Source organism: Eurypyga helias, unplaced genomic scaffold (assembly GCF_000690775.1).
Source record: "Eurypyga helias isolate BGI_N326 unplaced genomic scaffold, ASM69077v1 scaffold6167, whole genome shotgun sequence".
In the NCBI taxonomy this organism is placed as follows: domain Eukaryota; kingdom Metazoa; phylum Chordata; class Aves; order Eurypygiformes; family Eurypygidae; genus Eurypyga; species Eurypyga helias.
The window spans coordinates 92,288-113,060 of record NW_010262197.1 but is presented as its reverse complement, the minus strand read 5'-3'; the positions used below and the strand labels follow the sequence as shown (position 1 = coordinate 113,060).

The following is a 20,773-nucleotide window of genomic DNA, read 5'->3' as shown; positions in this document are numbered from 1 at the left end:
TAGGGCATTGCAGAGGAGGCGTGTGTTGATTATTAGACATGAAGGAGGAGCAGACCAAGCCATTGCAGTGGGTTAGTGTAGTTTTCAGAGTCAGCGAGGCTGTACGCTGGGATAAAGAGTGAGTCAGCCCATCGGGATCTGAGAGCACTACTTCTGCTGTCTGTTATGTCATCTAGATGATGTGCAAACTCGCTAGACTAAAGCATTGGGTCTCTCAACCCCTATGCCATAAGTGTTTACGGTTTTTATATTGGGCTAGATTTAATTTGCTATCCAGGACTGAAAGGTCTCACAGCTCTTGGGGTTCAAAGCTGAAAGACCTCTTGTTAGTTCAGACTTGCTCTGGTAGGAGGGGAGAGATTGGAGCAGAGCTTCAAGTTCAGTTTCCTCTCAAAAAAATGTGGTTACATGTGCCAGAACTGTCCCAGTCATGGAACCATCATACAGGGGAAGAGCTTTAAAGCTATACTATTGCTCTGAGCGAAGGTGTTAATATGGACACAGCCTTTGTTAATCTTAAAGATCTTTTGCCCTGGTCCTCCTGGTTATAGTATTCAGCATCATAGTACTCACTATTATCGTGTCTTTGGCTAATAAAAGTTGCTGTTGCTAGCTCCTGCTCTTTCAGGTATCACTAATTCAAGTCCACTGACTTTAATCTAATGTTTATATTAAGAAAAGGGGAGGGGAAAGGGAAAAAAAAAAGCCATTTGGGTTGGGTTTTTCTTTTTTCCAGTATTGTTGCTGTCAACATGCCACAGTTTCATCTGAAACAAGGGATGCATGAAGCTTTTCAGTCTGGGTTTTGTTTCCCTGTATTCTTTATCTTTGTTTAATTTGCTGACTGGCAGCTGGAAAATCACTTAATCAGCATATCTGGCCCAAATACTAGGCTTGACTTGAACATACTGACAGTGTCTTGGCTCATGCACAACTGAGACTAGTTTGAATTCTTGTGCTGTGATCTGTATAGGTAGTGGTGATGGAAGAAGAAAAACATAATAGTCTGAAGATCTGTCGTGTTCCCTGCCCAGCTATGCCACAGTACTCAAACCCCCAATACCTATTTTGATCTTGTTCGTAACCTCATGTGGATTTAGAGTCACTTCTGACTTTACAAGACCTTCTGTGAGAAGAGGAACAGCTCTCTATTTCCAGGGCTCACTTTGCAGGCCTGGGTTTGGGTCCCTTCATTTGTTTGCTGTCTTAGAAGCACCGTTGTATTGCATTTATTTCTGTGATCTAAGGAGCTGCTGAGCAGTGTCATCACGCTGGCAGTTCTGTTTGGCCATCACAAAAAGCATCTTCCCTGAAACCAGGGAAAGCCAAGTACTATGAACTAATTACTATGTAGGACCTATTGTGACAAGATCCAAAATTAATTTACTACCTTTTTTTTTTTTTTCCCCAGGTACTCCACTTCTGCATTCTCCAAACTAAGCAAAGTAGGGATCCAACACCCCCCACCTCTTCCCTTTATTGGAAACCTGCTCTTTTTCCGTGAGGTAAGGTACAGTTTTCTTTGTATCTATCAGAAGTGATGGGAAGAGCAGGTGGGAGGAATTGAAGGGGATCCTACACTTCAGCGGTACCATCTAGTCAGGAAGATTCTCATTCTATAAACAACAAGCAAAACTCTGCTTTTTGAGTGAATTCGTAGAAGCAGTTGTGTGCAAGCAGTTCTAATTTCAGGGTAAAATAAACTTGAGGCAAAGAAAATGTGTGAGCTCCTGCAGTTAATTACTTGAGCTTTTCCAAGAAAGTTCATGCCCTCAGTGAAACAAACTTAGTTATGTGAATGGAGCAGATTATGTTAACTAGCCCCAACTGGTTTGTTCTGAGTGGTTTTGGCTCCTACAATCTTTCTGTTTGTTTGTGCTTCTGCTGATGGTACACGTTTATTTTAAGTCTGGCAACGTTGCTTGCTCCCAAGCAGTAACTGGAATTAGGTACCACTGCACGCTGGTTGCTCTGTGCCCCTGGTGTTACTGTCCTGCACTGGCACAGGGGAAGGAGGGGGGAAGTCTTGGGATTCTGCCTCCAGATTTCCTTCTGTTATTTTTCTCATCCCTTAGCCTGCTAACGCTGTTCTTTTTTGCTCCTTGCTCAATTTCAGTAATGCTTTTCAGGGTCCAAGTCTCTTAATAATGTGGACCTTCCATTTCTCTGACTAGATCATGCAGTAAAATCTCTCCAGTGAGAGATTGTGCGTCTCTGTTGCAGTCCAACAACTTTTCAAGAAATCTGGGCTAACTCCATGTGCTGCTCGTTTTCCTCTTTTAAATGCCTGGTCATCAATATCCTTGCTGAGATTTGAATTATTAATGAGAATATAGTGCCTCTTACCTTGGTCTTCATGGTGATTGTTCTGTCAATATCTGTCTCATTATTAGGTAAAACCCATTTAAAGACCAGTTTTACATGTACATCTGATTTCATTTAGAAAATACCATAAAAGATAGACTTGATCTGCTCTTGATTAATTTGAACTAGAATTGACAGGAGGACGAACTTATGGATGTTGCTGGTGGTGTGGAACAGACCAGTTCATCCTCACCCTTCTGGTTTAAATTCGGCTGGATGGCATGAAGCTTCTTATCCTGTAGCTCTTTGACAAAACCCAGTTATCATTAGTCACCTCCTAACATTTGCTGTAGGAAAAGGTTCCGGCAGAGTCAGTTACTTTGGTATGTTGTTGATAGGCTTGTCCTGTACTAGTGTACAGGGGGAAAGTTTTTGTGAATCGTTACCTATGATCTGTTAGGCAAATTTCATTACTACTTGCATTCGTTAGATTCACTGAAAGCTGGGTAATGAAGAAAAGACAAACTTGATTTTACTAACTTTTAGGAAAAAAAAAAATTAAAAGTAGGTGTGAAATTGTATCTTGGAGTACAAAGAAATAATAATTCCAGACAGGGTTTTTAAACATGGCTAAGTGATGCAAAACCACAAGCCCCACCAGGCTGTAGATCCAACACTCCAACGTTTCCCTGCCTGTTGTCTCCGTAGTCCTATCGCTGCTGGTAGAAACAAGCAGGGATGAATTCAGGTGCTCTGTAATTTTTCTTTCTTCGCTTGTATATTTTGCCATGCTTTCTGGATCTGTTCCTGTGGCTGCTTTCTTAGAAATAGTGCCCATAGCAACGTGCCGGTAACAGGAGGGCTGCTTTTATACTGCAGGCTGTTCTCTACGAGAGTGTGTTCAGGGACGCAAGTGCTCTCGTGGTAGTCAGTTGACGACAGCTTCCACCGTCCCTTCCCCAGCAGGGGAGAACCAGAGGCTGCCTTCATGGGGTTGCACATGGTTTTAGGGGTTTAGCTGCCAGTGGCACAGTGGTGCATGAGCAGGGGTTTGCTGCAGACTGGAGTTACTCTGTGTTTGGTTGTTTTTTTTAATAAGAAGTAGCAAAACACTGATTGGTTCTGTCACTACGTCTATAATGTTAAGAAGTTCTTGCACTTGCATGTTTATGCAAGCATGTCTTTTCACTGAACTGGCTTTTTAGAGAGGCTCCCTTTTTAAATAGGCCAGCTCCTTCCTTGTACTGCCAATATTGTGCAGGGAAAACTCACGAGCCGCGCTCACACTAAATCATGAGACCAGTGGTTTTCAACCCATGAACCATTTATTCCAGAGGAGTGCATGAATGATGGCGAAGAGGAGTGAGTTGATGTGTGCCGTACTGGAATCTGTGTGTAATTTATGCATTTCCAGTGTCAGATTTGGTCTGCAAATCACCACAGGTTGAAAATCCCTGTGCTCTAGAAGAGGAAGGGAAATCAAAACACTTAGACGTATATAGCTTTCCAGTCCAAAGAGTGTCCTCATCTCATGGTTTCAGGCTTTCTTCCTAGAATGATTGCTAAAAACTAAAGGAAAAAAATAGAAGAGGAGAGGGAGTCCTTTTGGCATAATCAAGTAAATCTAGGACCTGGGGATTTAAGAAAAACCATAAAATATCAAAAGCTCTTGACAAAATTGTGGGACTAAGCAGTATTTTTCAATTTGCAATGGCATAAATTCAAGGATTCACTTATATTCTCCCTTACTTGGGTGTAAATCAGCTCTAGCGAAGTGAACAGCGGTTCCTGTTTGCTCTGCTGTACATACGGGCAGAGCAGCAGGCTTTATTTTTTTTTCCTGTTATTATTATACTGTAAGTGTGCCTGGAAACAAACGAACAATGCAAGCAGGATTTGACCAATAGGGCAGGGTTGTGGAGTTTTTATTAAACCTCCAAATGTATTTTAAACAAGAAAATGTTTGATTAATCAGACTTTTTGGAGAGAGTTATTTGAGGGATTTCTCAGACGGTATGTTTTCTTTGAGGAAAGGAAGATTTGCTGTAACATAGTGTCTGAGAGAGGAAGCATGGTAAGTTAAGGGGCTGAGGGAAACGCTGCAGGAAAGACCTATCTCCATCACATGAAGCAGACTTTTAAGAACTGACTTGGGGAAAACAAAGTTATTTTACTGTAAGTCATCCCCTTTCTCTTAAGTACAATAAAGGGAGATAATCGCACCCTGAAACTAAAACATATCCAAGTTAATCGGCTTATCTCAAAAATGAGAAGATAGGAAATTATTGGAGTTCTGCAGCTGGGAAATTATCCGACTCCAAGATATTAGATTAAAAATTCTTCCATTGCATGAGAACAGTTTGTGGTGGGTAAGTCTGATGTAATAGTAAATATGATTAGGCTGTTTAAAAAAAGCAGCATGTTCAATTTTCCCAATAACTGAGCAGGCTTGCAGCAGGCAGACCACTGTTTTGCTAGAAACTCCTGACTGCTCCCCCACCTCTCCACACATTGCATTTTTCCTACCAGTCTGTGGAAAAACATGAGTTTAGTTTGCGAGAGCCGTGTAACAGGAGACGCGAAGGTATACACAGCATGGACTTCCACACGTGGGTCTGCATGGGCTTCAGAGCAGCAGGCTGCAGGAAAACTAAACAAAACTCTCCTATTAATTCCCAGGCTAACGAATTTATTACCTGACAAACGCTCTGAAAACCGAGAAGGCGCACGCGGCGCGTTACCCTTCCTCCTGAAGAACCGCAGCAAACACTTGACCTGTTGCTATGGCTGTGCTGTGCTTTTCTCCCCCTTTCCCGTCCCTTTCCTAAAAAGGCAGCTACGCTGGATTTAAATGTCATGGGCTGTGACATTTGCAGCGCGCTGGTCGCCTGGCACTGTACCTGCGTGCACTGCTCCCCGCCCAGCCTTCTGGAGAGCAGCACTGTGCCGCTGCGGCCCTGGGGCTGGCCCCTGTTGATTTGGGGGGGCGGTGGGTGTGCGGCTGGTGCCTTGGTTGGGCACTTGGTAGGCAGGGTACGCGGCTGCGCCCTCTGTATAGTTGGGTGATGTGCTCCCAGTCCTTGTAATGGTGTGATCAGGTGCTGCTTCCCTCCTGTTACTCCTAGCAGGCTCCAGTGATGCTTTTGACTGGCTGTGTGCTTGTATCCCTGCCTTGCATTTTAATGAAAGACATCACTCTCTTTAGCCCCTCTCTGCTTGGACAAGATACTCTTTGTTTACTCTGTTTATTTCTGTCTGGCCTACTTGTAGATCCTGGGCTACCCCGGAGCGGCCCATTTCTGCTGAATGGAAGTGGGGGCTGTGTGGGTGCTTTGTCCTGCTTTCAGTTTGGGATCTGGCTGGGCTGTGTTATTTTATGGCTGATGGGGGGGAGTGCAGGGAGGAAGCGGAGAGCAAACATGATCTTTTTCCACTATGTGCCTGCCAAAAGCATCCTTTGAGTTGGACGTAAAGAAAAATAAAAGGCAGAGTCCTTGCAGGAATGAAGTTAACCCCGTGTCTCATTTTCAGCCTAGAAAGCAGTGTGTCAGTGCTTAGAGAGAGAGGCTGCCACCTTCACTGTTCTGGAGTTTAATGACACAGCATGTAAACCCAAACAGGGGTGGAAAGAGGCAAATGGTGAGGGAACAAAGCTGGAGGGAAGGGAAGAAGAGGAGCACTCAGGCTGCAGACCTGGATTTTATTACAAGAACAATGTGGCTTACACTCTCAGTGGAAACCTGCATACGGTTTTGTGTAGCTTCGTGTTGAGAGGAATGGGATAGGGAGCGTGTGTTTTGCCGCTTGATGGATATCTGCGTGGAGCCAGACAGGTTGGCCGTGGCATCACCATCCAACCTGGCTTTATCTCCCTGAGTCAGCTGTGTGCATCCGCTGTGGGCTGCTGACTGCCCAAACAGACTCCCAGGGTGCCTCCGGTCTTCCAAACGTCCTGGGAACCCCTCCTTGATCAGGATGCCTGTGCATGCACTTCACGTGACACAGATGCACGTGGTGCAGATCTAAACCTAGCCACTTCACAGTCTGCAACATGACAGAAAACCTGGGGTTAGGTGTGTTTTCATGTGTATACTCGTACGTCTGTAAAGTCAGTCTCTCCCCCTTCAAATCCATGTGTTTTCCTGGTTTCAACTCATACTCTGCGCTTCCCACTTTGATCAGACGTTAGCATTGTCAGATAACTGACAAAGGCGGTGCAGGATCTGTCTGTGGGAGCCTGATGAAGGAAATCAAGATGTCGCAATTAGCCCTCTCCTGCTTGACTAAATGCTATTTGCACCCTTCAGCAAGAGCCGCACCTCTGGTTTCTGAGGGGAGCGTTGGGCAGGGTTGTGCGGTGGCTCACCCCAGCCTCTCCCTGGGCCTGTGGGATCTCCGCAGGGTGAGCGTGCCCCCAGGGGAACGGTGCGTGTGCCTCGGAAACCCTCCTGCTGAGGTGCAGTGTTCTCGGCTTTTTTTGCACTCCGCGTTTCCAGTAGCTGTGTTTGCAAGGTATCCCTGAACGGCACGTCAGCTCTAAATAACGTTTATGGGAGCTGGAGGCAGTATCAGGGATACACAAAGTGACTGGCAGGTTTTACGTGACAGAAAAAGTGGGGTGAATCATGCTGGTTTGCTGGTGAATAATGATGACCCAAGTGAAGAAGGTGGTACTGGTCATGACAGATGCTTTTGCTCTTTTGGACTATACTGGTTTTGCGTTGAGGGAAGAAACAGGTCCCCCTTGTATTCCAAGGAATGGCATGTTGACTGTGTGGCGTCTGCCTAGAGCAGCTCCCACGTCTGTTTGTTGTGTGGGGCTAGGTGTTTCCTGTAGACATCAGCAGTTGTCCCTGAAAGGAGATGCGGACTTCATCGATAAGCAATAGCATGGTTTTGGTATTCTTTAAGCCAAGTTTTGGTGGTTCCTTTTGGCATACTTTGTACTTGCTTTATTAAGCCCTGCATGAGTCGAAGAGGCAGTGGCTGCATGTGAAGGGCTTTACCTGTTGAAGTGGGAAGGGGATGATGTTCTCCATGGCAGCACAGCAAGTGAGGAGACTCTCCAGCTGTGCTCCTGGCTTTCCCCAGACTCCCAATGGGATTCTGGGCAAGTCTGACTGGGGCAAAGCTTTCTTGTTTTCTGGTTAAGCAAATCTTTATTTTGCTTCCCCTTGGGCCTCTTTTTACCTACCTGCAAGATGTCAGAGATGGTGTTCTGGAACAGAGAGGTTTGCTTTTTCATCAGGTTGTGGTGAAACACTTGAGAAAATTCTCTGGGGGTGTTCTCTGGTAGATTGGGGAGGCTGGCATCATTGCTGTCTTCAGTGGACTGGGCTGCTTGAAGAGTGGAGGGAAATTAAACGGTTTGGCAGTAGTCACAAGGCAAGTGGGGCTGTGAATTAATGCCAGGCCTGAGCTCTGATCTACAAATGAAGGTGTCTGAGTAAGGTGTGTCCCCAGGATGACCACAATGAAGGACGCTTCTCTGCTGTTCCATTCCATCCTTGACCAAAACCATTGCTCTTTGATGGGTTTTTGGTGGCAACTGACAAATGATTACCCAAGTTTCATCAGAGCAGAGGTCTGCATCATTAAAATGACAACTGGCTCCCAAGAGTGGTGGAGGGTAAGTTTGCCAAGTGAAGCGGAGAGTGTATTTGCATGTTCACCACATAACCCTCTGGAATTTGTTATGCAGTCTGCTCTTGAAGCAGCATGTATTGCTAAATTAAAGCCAGTTCTGGTATGACATGCAGCAACAGTGAACACAGAAGAGCCATGCTGCACAGTAATTGGGTGAAGAGACTGAAGATAATGTATAGTTACAATGGTAGTATCATATGGATAGACCCAGTGTAATCACTTAAACTGGACTTTAACTTAGACTCCAGGATCCCTGTGATCATGCACAAGGAATAGGATTTCCACAAGTAGGGACCTTCACCTTGAAGAGCAGAGCAGCAGTAATATGGCTGAATAGGAGGACTCTTGTAGCCGTTGTAGCAAACTTAATGGGCTTCTACACATGGACTTAAGAAAGCAGGAATATTTCTTAGGTGTGACTGTCTTCAGTTTTGTCTGTAGTCGTACCAGTGTAGCACTGGCTTGGAGAGAATGGGATTGGGCTAAAAACCCCCTTTTATTCCTTGAAGAAAAAGGCAAGCAATACACTCGGGGCTGCAATGAATATCAGCAATCTCTGTTGTTTTAAATGGAGTTGTAACTTGCTCACATTACCTGTAAATCTGGAGTTTAGTGGCATCGCATGCTGCTCGTCTTCTTACTGCGACGTGGAGAAATCCGTGTTCAGAAAACCACTTCTTCTATGTCAGCAGGATCAGTATAAATAATAATGGCCAGGTATCAGTTGTAATGCTAAAATGATAGCAGGCTCAGATTGGCTGTTAGGAACAGTTGTTATCCATGAGCCAACAAATTCAGCTGAGTCTTAACTTCATTAGCAATGTCTAAATGCATTAGCCATATGCTCCTCAGCATATGGGTAAATACATAACAATTTATTTTCATTAGGGTTTTCTTACAAGTGCTTCTAACCCAAGCTCCACTAGAAATGTTTACCGCATGACATGTCTCTTCAAATAAGAAGCTGACCTTCTGTATAGCAAGTCATCCTGAATGGGTGGCAAGCGAAATACTCCCCCCACCCTTCCTCAGAGTAGGAAGGTACAGCTGCTGTGGGTCTGATCCGCCGTAGCTAGCTGGGCTTGGTTTCTGCAAGGCTTTATAGTGAAATGAGTTAGGGAAGGCTTTGGAGAACTGCCTGTTCAAACGTGTGCCATGGAATCCTTGGTATTCGTTGTGAGCTGTCCTCTGGCTGCCTACGGTGCACCTTGGGTGGAATCACCTCCTAATAGTTTTATCTGGATGTAAGACTTATGACCCTGTGGGTTGTCCCCCGCTTCCTCCCCTCTCCAGGCAGGGCGTAGAGATGAAACATAACTTTTGCTGAGAGGGAGCGAGTGTGAAGTTGGGTCTTGGTCGTGGCCTGTAGTCAAATGGGTGCAGCGCTGGGAAGGGCAGGGTGGGTTTGCAGGATGGGTACTGGGGCAGGCTGGGAGGGCTTCAATAGCTGACATGGGATGGATGTAAAGCAGCTGTCGCGTGCTTGGGATTCCCTTAATCTGTCAGAAATAAATGAAACATGATTTTCTGGAGTGGTCTTTTTTGGGTAAGTATGTATGCAATTTGATACAGAAATGCGAGTTGCCTAGAATGACATGGAAGTGTGAGAAAGGACCAATCTAGTCGGAGAGGTATAAAGATCAAAAGTCAGTCTACCACTCCGCATCCTCAGAGGCCTCTGCACGTGTGTAAGTGTAGATGATAATGTGAAACCAGAGTTGGATTCTAATCAGGTTTGTTAGAGAACTGATGGTGTTTGTTTTTTTTTTTTACATTTTTCTTTTAAAGAAAAAATATTTTTAGGAAGTCTACACAAATCTGTGTGCTTTGAAACCATGCATATAATATTGCTGTGTTTTCTTCTTGTTTTCCCCATGCAATGCAGTGAAATGGATGGTGCAGTCTTGATTCGCCCCTGTACTTTTTAACTTTTCATTTTGTTTCTTTCCTATTAGACTTTTTTTCCCTACTTTCATTTTGTAATTTTTAATTATTCCATGAATTTTAGATAACTTATAATACGGCAGAGTTAAAAATGAAATGGTCTTTGGACGGTTCCACTGGGGCACTTTTAAATATTCAGGTAGAAAAACCAACCCACTCACTGAACATCAGTGATTTCTATTTCACCCTCTGGAAAGAGAAATGAAAATTTCAAGCAACGGAAAAATAAAATTGAAACCTATATAGATTTAAAAAACACACCCAAATACATATTTTCATAATAAAAAATGCAAAAAATAAACATTAAAATAATGGCAAATTAGTCTTTATTTAATGAACATCCATAGTTTTTTGTACATTATCTGATGGCTTTTTTCAATTCTAGGTGTGTGCAAAGCTGTTCACTTTTCATAGGTAGCGTGATGCCACAGGTGATTTAGGTAGGATTAGCGAAAGATGTGCCACAGGGACTGTAAGAAGTCACATGTGATGGTAAATTAAGGAGTTTAAGTGTTCTCTGAGAAGTTGAATGGGACACGATAATTATGAAAAGGGGAGAAGATACAAGGTATAAGTAGGGGTTGGAGGGAAGTTTCTCTTTGGACAAGAATGAAAAGGGGATGGGGAACCCAAAAATCTTCATTGATTTGCCTCTGTTTGCTTTCATTTTTATACATCGAGAGGAAAGAGCAGGTGATAAGCCCTGGATAAGATACCTGGGGCCCTGGAGAGCAGTCTAGGAAAGAAGTACAAAGCGGTATGAATAAGAAATGGGTGATTGATATACAATTTTTGCAAAGGTTACAGCTTGCAAAGAGATGAACAAATCTCCCTTGATCAGTTAATACGCTCCAACATACAATGTGTTGGGAAAAACATGTGGCAAGGCAGCCGGAGGAAGGGTGGTTTCTGAGTTATCCTTATTCGTGTTCCATGCCTGAGGACAGTCTTGGGCAGGAGCACCTTGTACTCAAGGTATGGTGGAAAAGGCTCTTGACCACACACAAGGAGAAAATGAGAAAGCTTTGGGGGGAAAAAAAGATGCAGTTGGTGACCTTATACCAAGGGTCTCTGTTTTAATAGAGAGTTTCCTATAGTTCATGACAGAATTAGGGACCATGCAAGTATCTTGTATTTGTACTTATGTTTATATTTTTCAGTACCTTTTCTTTTTTTTTTTACCCCTAATGCCCCAGGGAGCCATCTCAGAGACCTCATAAACGTGAGATTTCATTTTCTAATGCTATTTCATTTCCTGGATGGAGGACCTGCCATGAGACGACCAGACCTCAAATTATAATAGCCCTATAAATAACTCCCTAAGGCAAAAGGAAAAAAGAAAGCCTTTGAAAGACAACCACAAATGCAAAAATGGAGGTGTTTGGGTTCTTGCAGAACCAGACTAGGCAGGCTCTAGTTAGGACATCATTAATTTAGTGTAAAGTTTTTTTGGATTTCCCTGTTCATCTCTGTGCACTGTTTACTTACAAACCTGTATGTCAAAAGTCCTCTGAGGTCTTTTGTTTGAGTTTAATTTTCTACATAATTCTGGTGCCTTTAGAGCCTGCTAGAAAATGGAGTTTCCAGGTAAAATCGAAAACAAACTGACTAAAACACATACAATTACAAATCGAGTAAAAATAGTCTGAAAATGCAACTTTTTCTTCTTTCTGGGTGAAATCACTTTATTTCAGCAGACCCAGACTGTCTGCCTGCTTTCCCCTAGAAATCTGTGCAGAATTGGCACATTGACTAGAATAAAAACATTCCCGAGGAATCGGCACGTTCTGTCAAAACATTTGAACAGCTCCCATCTCCCAGAGCACCGCGCTGCTGCGGAGCCGGCAAAGGGAGCTCTGGAACGCGGCAGTGCTGGCTTTCCCTCCAACCTCCCGTCTCCAATCCACCTTTTCATGTAGTTACGAGCCAGGTGCTTTGGGCTAAATGATACTTAGCAGAGAGAGGAGGTTTGCGAGAGCCTTTTGCTCCGTGATGTGACCTCCGTGAGGGCTGGCCTTTCTCTGATCCCTCTAAGGCTGCGTTGTTCTTGTGAAGTTTCCAGGTAAAATCGAAGCTTCCCTCACCTTAGTGAGGGGATACTAGATACCCTAGTATCTTCCTGTAGCAGCATGGGTCAATGTACTGTCCAGGGACAGCCGGGCTGGCAAAGCTGAGCTCCAGGAGAAGTCCTGCTGCACATGGATGGGATTCCCCCTTGGCAGATGCCTCTGTGCTGTGCCTGTCGGTGCAGCATGACTCTCTGCTATGTGTGAGCTCAACTTCCAGCAGCAAAAGTGCAATCTCTGTGTTCTGTGAGTGATGATAATGTGTGTGTATATATATATATATTTAAAATTAATCACATCATTAAAAAAAATTGTAATCTTTGACTAACATAAGATACATAGCAATTACAAAAGGTAACTAAGTAAAGTGTGATTAACCTCTACCTTTGCAGCAGGACACCGATTACTTTTCTGAAGTAGTATCTTTAGTCCTCTAGTACTGAAATGAAGGGGGTCTCGCTGGTAAGCCCTACTAGGTATGAATGAGAGTGGTAAAATCAGGCCTGCAGCCAGTTTACCGAAGGTGCCGTCTGTCTGTTACTGAGACCAATTGCTTAGGAACGTAATTGTATCATTCTTGTTACGAAAATTGATATCCCCTGAATGACTGCAGCTAAATGAGGTTTTATTTTTGCAGAATTTCTGGGCTGTTGTATGATAAGGCATGTGGTGGACAGCATACAGCCAGTGGTTTGAAACAAATTAAATTTTTCTTCATATCTGAAACAGTGATGTGTATGAAGCAATACTTTACTGTGCTGATGAACTGGCAGATGGTCCCCTATAAGGCCGCACGTGTGACAGAGCCTGTTTAAATGAACAACATACCTGCTTGCCTAAGCCCTGTCCTGCAGAAAAATCCTTTCTAAAGTAACCTAAAAGTAAACAAGGTGGGAAGGTAAGCTACCCCATGTGCTTCACTTATGCACTCTGGCACGTGCCCGTATTCACAGCCATTTTGATAAAAGTGGCATCACTGAGAAATGAGGTGGAAGAGAATGATCCGTTGCACGCACAGCAAAGAGGACGGAGGGGCTTAGAAACCAGCCCTCGCTCTGCTTAGGTTAGTGGCAGTGCAGCAATCTTACAGGCGGTGGGTTGTGAATGTGCATTCCTAACTCTATTACTTATCCCCGGGGCCAGAATGGCCACATGTGTTGCATAAGCAGCATATTTAATCTGTGAATGATCATTCCTGATGGATCTCTTCCAGCCAGTCCAAAAGTTACATTATTGGGCCCCAGCCCACTTCACGTAGGAAGACAAGACCACCCAAATCTGGTGCCTTTAGGGATGGGAGAAGGTTTACTATGCGTTTACTGCGATTAATAATTTCACCTTTTATGCAAGTGATTGTACACTCTGTGGCCAAAATACTTATATACTGGTCTCTAAACCAAGGCAGCTAAAGCCATACTGTGGCACCTAAAAGTGTAACCATACGATTGTCATGGGAATTAGCAGGTGGTGTTAATTTCAAATGTTGCTATAACTTCTTTTATTTAGTTATGTGAAGTCTAGTAAATTTTGGCCTGAGCAAAAACCATGCTGGCAAAATATGGTCACCTCAGGGACTGAGGCAATTTGCCACAGTATGGCCATATGGGAGGGGAAAACCTGTTAAAATCCTTCTATGGACAATTATGGCAAATATATTTTAAAAGGCTTTGAGACCTTGCACAACGACGAGCCCATCTCTTCCTAGGAGAGGTAGCGAGCTGAAACAACAGTGTCAGAACTGAAACCTCTTAATGGACCTTTGCAAGACGGTAATACAATGTAAGGCTCAGGTTTGTGGAGACCTACCACTGTCCTAATACACAAACAGTCACTTGATTTGCTAAAAGCTTATCTCCAGAGGCAGCCCTGGACGAAAGAAGTGTTGTTGCAGTTTTGTGGGCAAGGAAGCTCAGGGCTGTGGCTGGAACAGTTTTGGTTCGCCACGGTTGAGAGCGGTGGCAGAGTACCCGCTGTCTTCGCTGGGCATGGAAGCAGGTAGCGACTCCTCCAAGCTTGTGCAGAAAGGGGTGGTGGCAAGATTGCCAGCTGCGTTGGCATCCAGTGGGGTGAGCGCTGCAGTCACTGACGCCTCTCAGAGTCTCCTGGTGCTTCAGGAGAAGTTGATATTACAGGGAGGAGGACAGTGCCTCAAAACGTCCCTGCTGGAATAGATGAGCATCTTCAGTCGAGAGTTCAAACACAACTTGCTTTTCTACTACTTCTGTAGTCAGCCTGGTAATTTTTGTTTGGCTTAGGAAACACAGGAATGTGTTACGTTCATGCTTAAAAGATTGCCTCTCTTCATAGAAATTTGTTATCCTTTTTCTCATTTTCAACGAGGAAAACTTGCTTTTGCAGCAGAGGCTTTGACATTAAGTGTCTTGATAGAATAATAGGCGTGAGATGGATTGCAATCTATTGCCTCAAGACTTTGCCAATCATAAACTAAAATCAGTTAATGCATTGAGTTAAATCTTGCTATATTGTGCAATGTGCTAGTAGTATTAAAAAAATCAATTCAGAAAATATTGATTATATTATCTCCATAGCAACAAACAGTAAGGGGATAATGTTAGCTTAATAATTGTGCTTTGTGAAAACCTTTCAGAATAATTACTGCATTGTGGTCTTTTCTCAATGTGGAAAGCAATAACGCTTCTTCCTTGACTGCAGTCACCATCAGCACTGTGCCAAGAGATGCTGGTTTTGTGTGCATGCATATGTATTCGTGGGTAATTTTGCTCCGGGTGAAACAATTTAGCAGACTATTTTGGGATCCATTTTTAAATGGTCAAGACCACAAATTGACAATTGTTTTCTATGTGGTTTGTTTTCTCCCACCTCCTCTGACAACTGGCGACTGTAGAAAGGATCCGTTAACATTCCTTCTCCTGCATCTTTCTTTACAAGGCACAAAGATTTTGTCATGTCATGGAACTATATGTCCAGCTGTCGTGTTAAGGATGGGGGGAGATAGGAGCTCTGCTCTAAAGACAGTGTTTCAAAGCTGTTCTTTAACTGAATTTAATCTATCATCCTCTAGAAATGACCTGCTCTGTGGGAGCTATTTGCCTGTATTTTGGAGGACATGATTCTCTTGTGCATCCTGCATTGTCCTATAAATAAACTGAAGTTTTAGGAATAAATAAATATATGTTCTTACATATAAGTAGGGGGATGTGGATAACTTTTTTAGCTTGAAAGTTTAGCAGGAGTGTCAGAGGAATAGATATATACACTCTGGTCTTGCTTTTATTTTTACTTTTAGGTCAACCCTGTAATTTTGATCTTGAAGTAAAAAGAGGTGTTTACACAAATATATGATGGAGAGGCCAAGTTTTTAGAGTGATCAAAAAAACCCAGTTTAATCCCTGAAGTTTAAGCAATGCCTAAACTGTGTGGTCTCTATAGTCCTCCGGGACCTGGCATTGGATTGGGAGCCCATTCACCTTCTGGTCATGCCACTATTTCCTGATGTACCTGTTGTGCCAGGGTTGGGTTTAGCAATCAGCCAGCAGAGAGTAGGCTGCTGCCAGATCTTGCATCAGCAGGAGATTCCTCATAGCATTTGTAGGGTGCCCCGTGCTGTCCCCAGTAGTATGGTGGGATGCCCCTTTACTTCCCAGGACATGAGTGCCATGTTCTCTGATGGTCACTCCTCCAGACCTTTTCCCATGGGACAAACATTGAATTTCAGACAGGTTAAACTTTTAGCACCATTCTTAACAGTATGTCGTATTATTTTGATTTGTACTTTTGCACACAATTTGCCCTTCAAATGGCAGATAATTTGATTTCTTACTGTTTACCAGACGGCGTCCCCTTTTTGTTGAGGAGCTCCAGCAGAAAGCCCCTGCTTTGGAGCTACTAATTACAAGATGTGACCGTCCTGGAGCCAGGAATGTGCAAACTTCAGTGCTGTACGTGGTGGCACCTTGGTACCGTATACATAAGCAGCACCGTGCAAGTGCTGACAGCTTTCCATTTGGGATGACATCTGCATAAGGAGCTCGATTGTGCTGTTGTCCCCTGCTGCTGTTTTCCTCTGCAGGCCCTCCAGGTGGTTGTTTTATGGGGAGGATGTGACGGAAGCATTGTTTTCTGTCCCAGGCAGGGGTTACTTTCTGCCATTGGTCCAGTTATCTAGGAATGTGGTCAATTCACTGGGAGAGGCAGGAGCAGTGATTGCTCTCGACTTCGTGCCATGTGCCAAGGCAACTAGTTGTGTATAGCCATTGTACTGAATGAGGATGCCAAGCGTCTCTCTCCTTTTCTGGGTGCAGATGAATGCAGTTATGAAAGGGCAGCTAAATGCATTGGTTCCTCTGGAAAATATCTGGTATTTGCAGTTGTGTAGCATCATTCCTTTAAAAAAAAAAAACAAACCCAAAACAAAAAACAAACCAAAACTCCAAAAAACTAAAACCCAGATGGATTGACAAGGTGCTTTTTGTGATGCTGCTGCAGAATCCAGCACTGACTGGTGATCTAGAAACAGAACCGAATGGCTGACATGAGCCAATTCTATCCCCAACTCCAAACCCAAGCTCTTCTCTCTATGAAACTGTCACACTTGAAGTTTTGACTGTGCTTTTGCTTGGCATCCCTTGTGCTTGCCCTGGGTGTTGGCCAGTGGCCCTGCTGATCCCTAGAGCTCTCCTCCCTAATTCTCATTCCACTGCATTCTCCCATTTAGTTTCCTTGTGTAATCTCAGCTCTTACTGGGCTCTGTGATCCTCTCTTCAATGCGTGCGGGGGTTGACACTGCATGTTTCTGTCCTCTTCCTAATCACTTGTTCCAGGGAGGCCTGATATGCTTTCTAGGGTGCCTGTTTTCTATGCTTGGATCCTACCAGCTCCACGTGGCTGGCTTGGGTCTTAAACGGTGTTTGGCTCCAGGGCAGAACATGAAGAGTAACTTACCTTGCAAAAACAAAGAGATTTTGTTGAAGTAATTATTTTAAGCTAGTCAGTCAACTGCCTGGTGTGATGCGGCTGTTGGGGCTGTGGCTTCTCTTATTCCCAAAGGGATAAAACTATTCTGTCCTGCATAGGATCTCACAACGCATTTCTGTCTGTAGTGGCTTAGAGTAGGTCTGTCCTCCTTGGCGGACTGTCGGTCTGGGAGCCTGATGGAGCACAGCGAGTGTTTGTTCACATGGCTGGGGTGAAGGTGCCTGCAGCTCAGCAGCCACGGGCCCCCCTGTGCCCTGCTGAATGTATGGGCTCACCTCGAGGCTTGCGTGTGTCAAGCTGACTTGTCTGTCCTTAACCTCGTGTCTTTTCCAGAGGTGCCATGTGATAGATGGTAGTAAAAAGGGACCTGTCATGCCTGTGCCTGGCCTGTCCATGCTACAGATAGCAGCGTGCTCTGTTCTGCATCACAGGCCAGGACAATCTATAGAGATGTTTTTCTCCTTTCATGCTCAAGATCTTGCATCCAAACAGGGTGGGAGTTAGACAAGAGGAAGCCGGGCTTGTCCAGCTATGTTAAAATACAGAAATAGTCCTACTATCTTCCAGTAATGCATTAAGTGCTGTGATTAATGTCTGTCACATGTAATGGTCTTTCCAGGTCTTTTCTCTTGATGGAGTACTGTGTGAAGCATAGTGCTTTGATTTGGGCGCTGCTTTGTGTCTTGGTATCATCACGATAACAGATCAAAATTTGGAAGCTGAACACAGATGGAGCTTGTGATAATCTTTAGTTCTTTCAGATGTACATTTCATAGTTGCAAACTTAGCGGTCACAGATAATTAAGTGGCATTGATTTTTATAATCAGCTTATAAACAATGGTAGAGACCCCTAGCACTGTATGGGGAGAAATGTGTCTGAGGAGGCCAAGATGATATCACCCACTGAATGAGTAATGTTGCTTCCTAAAGCTGAGGTTTTCTTGAAGCCCACCTGTCTAAATAGTACCCCGAGACACCAGTGGATTAAAGCAATATGAGACAGCCCAGAGTTTGCATCAGAAAAGAACGCTTAAACACCGTCATCCTAATTCTGTAGGTAAAGATGCAAGATTTGCATGTGGACTTGTAATTTTTCCAGTACTTATTTTGAAGTCTGTTTGCATTCAGTGGCATCTAAGAGAGGCTGTTGCACAACGGGATTGGTTAATACCTTTTATCCTTAAAAATCATATTTTCACAATCTGAAGGAATCTGCTGTTGATGGACAGGAGGGGGAGAGGGACACTCTTTAGAAGCAGAGAAACTCCTTGGATTAAAAAAAAAAAGAATCCCCACCTCCCCTTCTTGGGAAAGAAGTCAACTTTCATTTCTCCAAATGCCAATTTGTTACCGCCTTAAAAAGTGCTGTGTTGTCAGAGTACTCCCAAAATGTTTGTTTTCCTTAGATTTAGCTAGTGTGTCTGTCTGTCCCACAAGAAGTTGTTTCCATTTCTTTTAAATTATGCAATTACTGCTTTGCCTCCCTTAAGGGAGGCCAGCAAAGAAAACTAATAAAATTAATTCACCATTAGTAAGATGTGCTGAATGCTTACGCTAATCCATCTGAGAGACATTGAGCACACGGTGAAAACGCACATTGCAATGCTATTCTATTGCACAATGAATTCCCTCCTATAGAGAGCACTGTAATTCTCTGCTTTCCTGTTGTAATTTAAGGATGTGGTAATATTAAGAAAGGCAGCGAAGATGGTCACCAATCCAATGGAATTACATACAAGAAGTTTGTGCAGGAGAGAATTACACTCAGTTTGGAAGGAAGACAACTTAGCAGAGATTTAGTGGAAATTACATACGCTAGTAAAAAAAAAATTAAAAAATTCATCATTCCTTTCTCTTTTTTTTTTCTAGTTTGACTTACTATAAATATGTTTACCACGGGATCTGAAATTGCAGTGAGTCTGTAAGACCTCACATGGAGCTTTTCATGAACACACATTGCACAAATTGTATTTCTCTTTGTACGTGTCTTCATAATGACATGTTTTCTGGTTTTGATAAAGATTCCTAGAAGCCTGAATAGGTGTCTTCTGTGACATTTACTCTTAAGTAAAATAAGGGCCTAGCAGGTTTAAGTGTTATCTAGACAATAGTCCTAATAAAAATAGTAAGGTTGCAATTATAGCTCTACAGCAGATATAAACAAGGTCTAAGCTAATGGCAGGCAACTTCCAAATAGATAAAAAGAAATATTATTTCAGCCAGTGTAATCAGTCTGGAGAATTCATCATTGCAAGAATCAGGGAGTCGAATACAGCAGCTGGAATAATTTGTGGGTCTGGATAATTTTATGACTAATTACATTTGTAGCTATGCATATTATGATAAGAGTAATTTAATCTTAAGCTAACAGTTGGGTAAGGAAGAAACCTCCCTCTATTTAAAGCCTTTTAGAGTTAACTGTGTATGTCGCGTTGTTTTCTTCTCGCCTTTCTCCAAAGCCTCAGGCATGTGATATGTCTGAAAGCTCAGAATTAGATAGAATTTGTTGATATTCCTATCTCATATACTGTTTCTGTGGCAGAGAAAGAATGGGTCTGTAAGATACCAAGAAGGAGGACCGAGAAACCTGCAACTTGTCTTTGGCTCTCTCATTGACTTCGTGTGGCACGTGGCAAATTGCGTCATCCTGTGTACGTCCAACTCCCCACCTGTGACAGATGGTCCCTTATCATCCCAGAGCTGTGGAAATGAAGTTTGTAAAGTGAAATGAGAGTGAAAGGGGAAAGACAGAAAGAAAGTGAGAATCTCATTGCCGTATGTCAAATTAATGTCTGAGGCTGTATCTATGTGGGAATGCTTTGGAAAGTGAAGGTGAATCAACTAGAAGTGTGAATGCAGCATGCATATAGGAAGTGCAGTAAATCTTTTCCACTGGGAAAAAGTCTCTCTTGTTGTGGAATTGGCTGTTATCACCTGGAGGGGCTGGCATAGATGAGCTGGGTTATTCATCCTGCACGCCATTTTTTAAGTGTCCACACCTTATCTTGTGTGCCTCAAAACCCTCCTTGAGCTTCTTGCCCCCACTATTCTGACTGGAAGGCTGTTTTAAAATCTTAGTACTTTGATAGTCAATAACGTTCTTCTAAGTTCTAGCAACACTTATCCATGGCCAGTTTATACTCATTTGATCTTTTAGTAATGTAGGCCTTTTATATTAAATAGATATTTTCCCTCCCTGATGATTACGCCCAGTACATTTATAGACAGCGAGCATGTCTCCTCCCTTTGGTCTGCTAAAATGAACCTTTGGTTTCCTAAAATGAACTCTCCTAATTGCTACTTTTAAGACAGGCCGTCTGTTCCCTGAAGATCCTTGTAACCCTTTTTTCCACTCGTTCCATTTTTAATTCATTCCTTTTGAATGTGGCTCGGCAAACTTGCATGCAGCATTCCAGAGGAAGTGTATCCCAGGTATTTTACACTTATAGTTTTCATCATACTTGTTGTGCATTGTTATCCTGTGGTTGATGTGTCCATCCAGGTTTTTCCCTGCTCTGTCACTTTCAAGCAATAATCTACTACTGCAGAAATTCTTGGAGTTAACCTAGTCGCTCTAAGACGAAGAAGCTTTGCCTTCAGCCGAAGACTCTCCTCTGTTGCAGTTGTTCGGGTTCTTTAGGTCATCCGATTCTTCTGATGTGACAGTCTCAGTCTGTCTGCCTGCTAAGGAAAGAATCTGTCCTTCAACCCACAGTCATGAAGGTACCTCACTAAACTCTGCTTTTTGTGCCAAAGTCAGTCATGAAAACATTGAACAAGGCTTGTCCCAAGACTGACCCTTGAGAAATCTATGGGTTTCCTCCTTTCATGCCTGTAGTTCTTTCAGGGCAGCCCA

The 20,773-nt window shown here is 43.4% G+C and overlaps 1 protein-coding gene across 1 annotated transcript in view; it reads left to right on the top strand.

The window, feature by feature from the left end:
* Positions 1 to 38: 38 nt before the first annotated feature.
* The window catches only part of TBXAS1 (thromboxane A synthase 1 (platelet)), a gene marked incomplete at its 3' end in the record, with an annotated part of 110,095 nt that continues 89,360 nt past the window's right edge, over positions 39 to 20,773 (top strand). Inside the window, exons 1-2 of the mRNA XM_010155610.1 lie at positions 39 to 118; positions 1,412 to 1,505. Of these exons, the coding sequence (XP_010153912.1) occupies positions 39 to 118; positions 1,412 to 1,505 (174 nt within the window). The remainder of the gene's footprint in view (positions 119 to 1,411; positions 1,506 to 20,773) is intronic.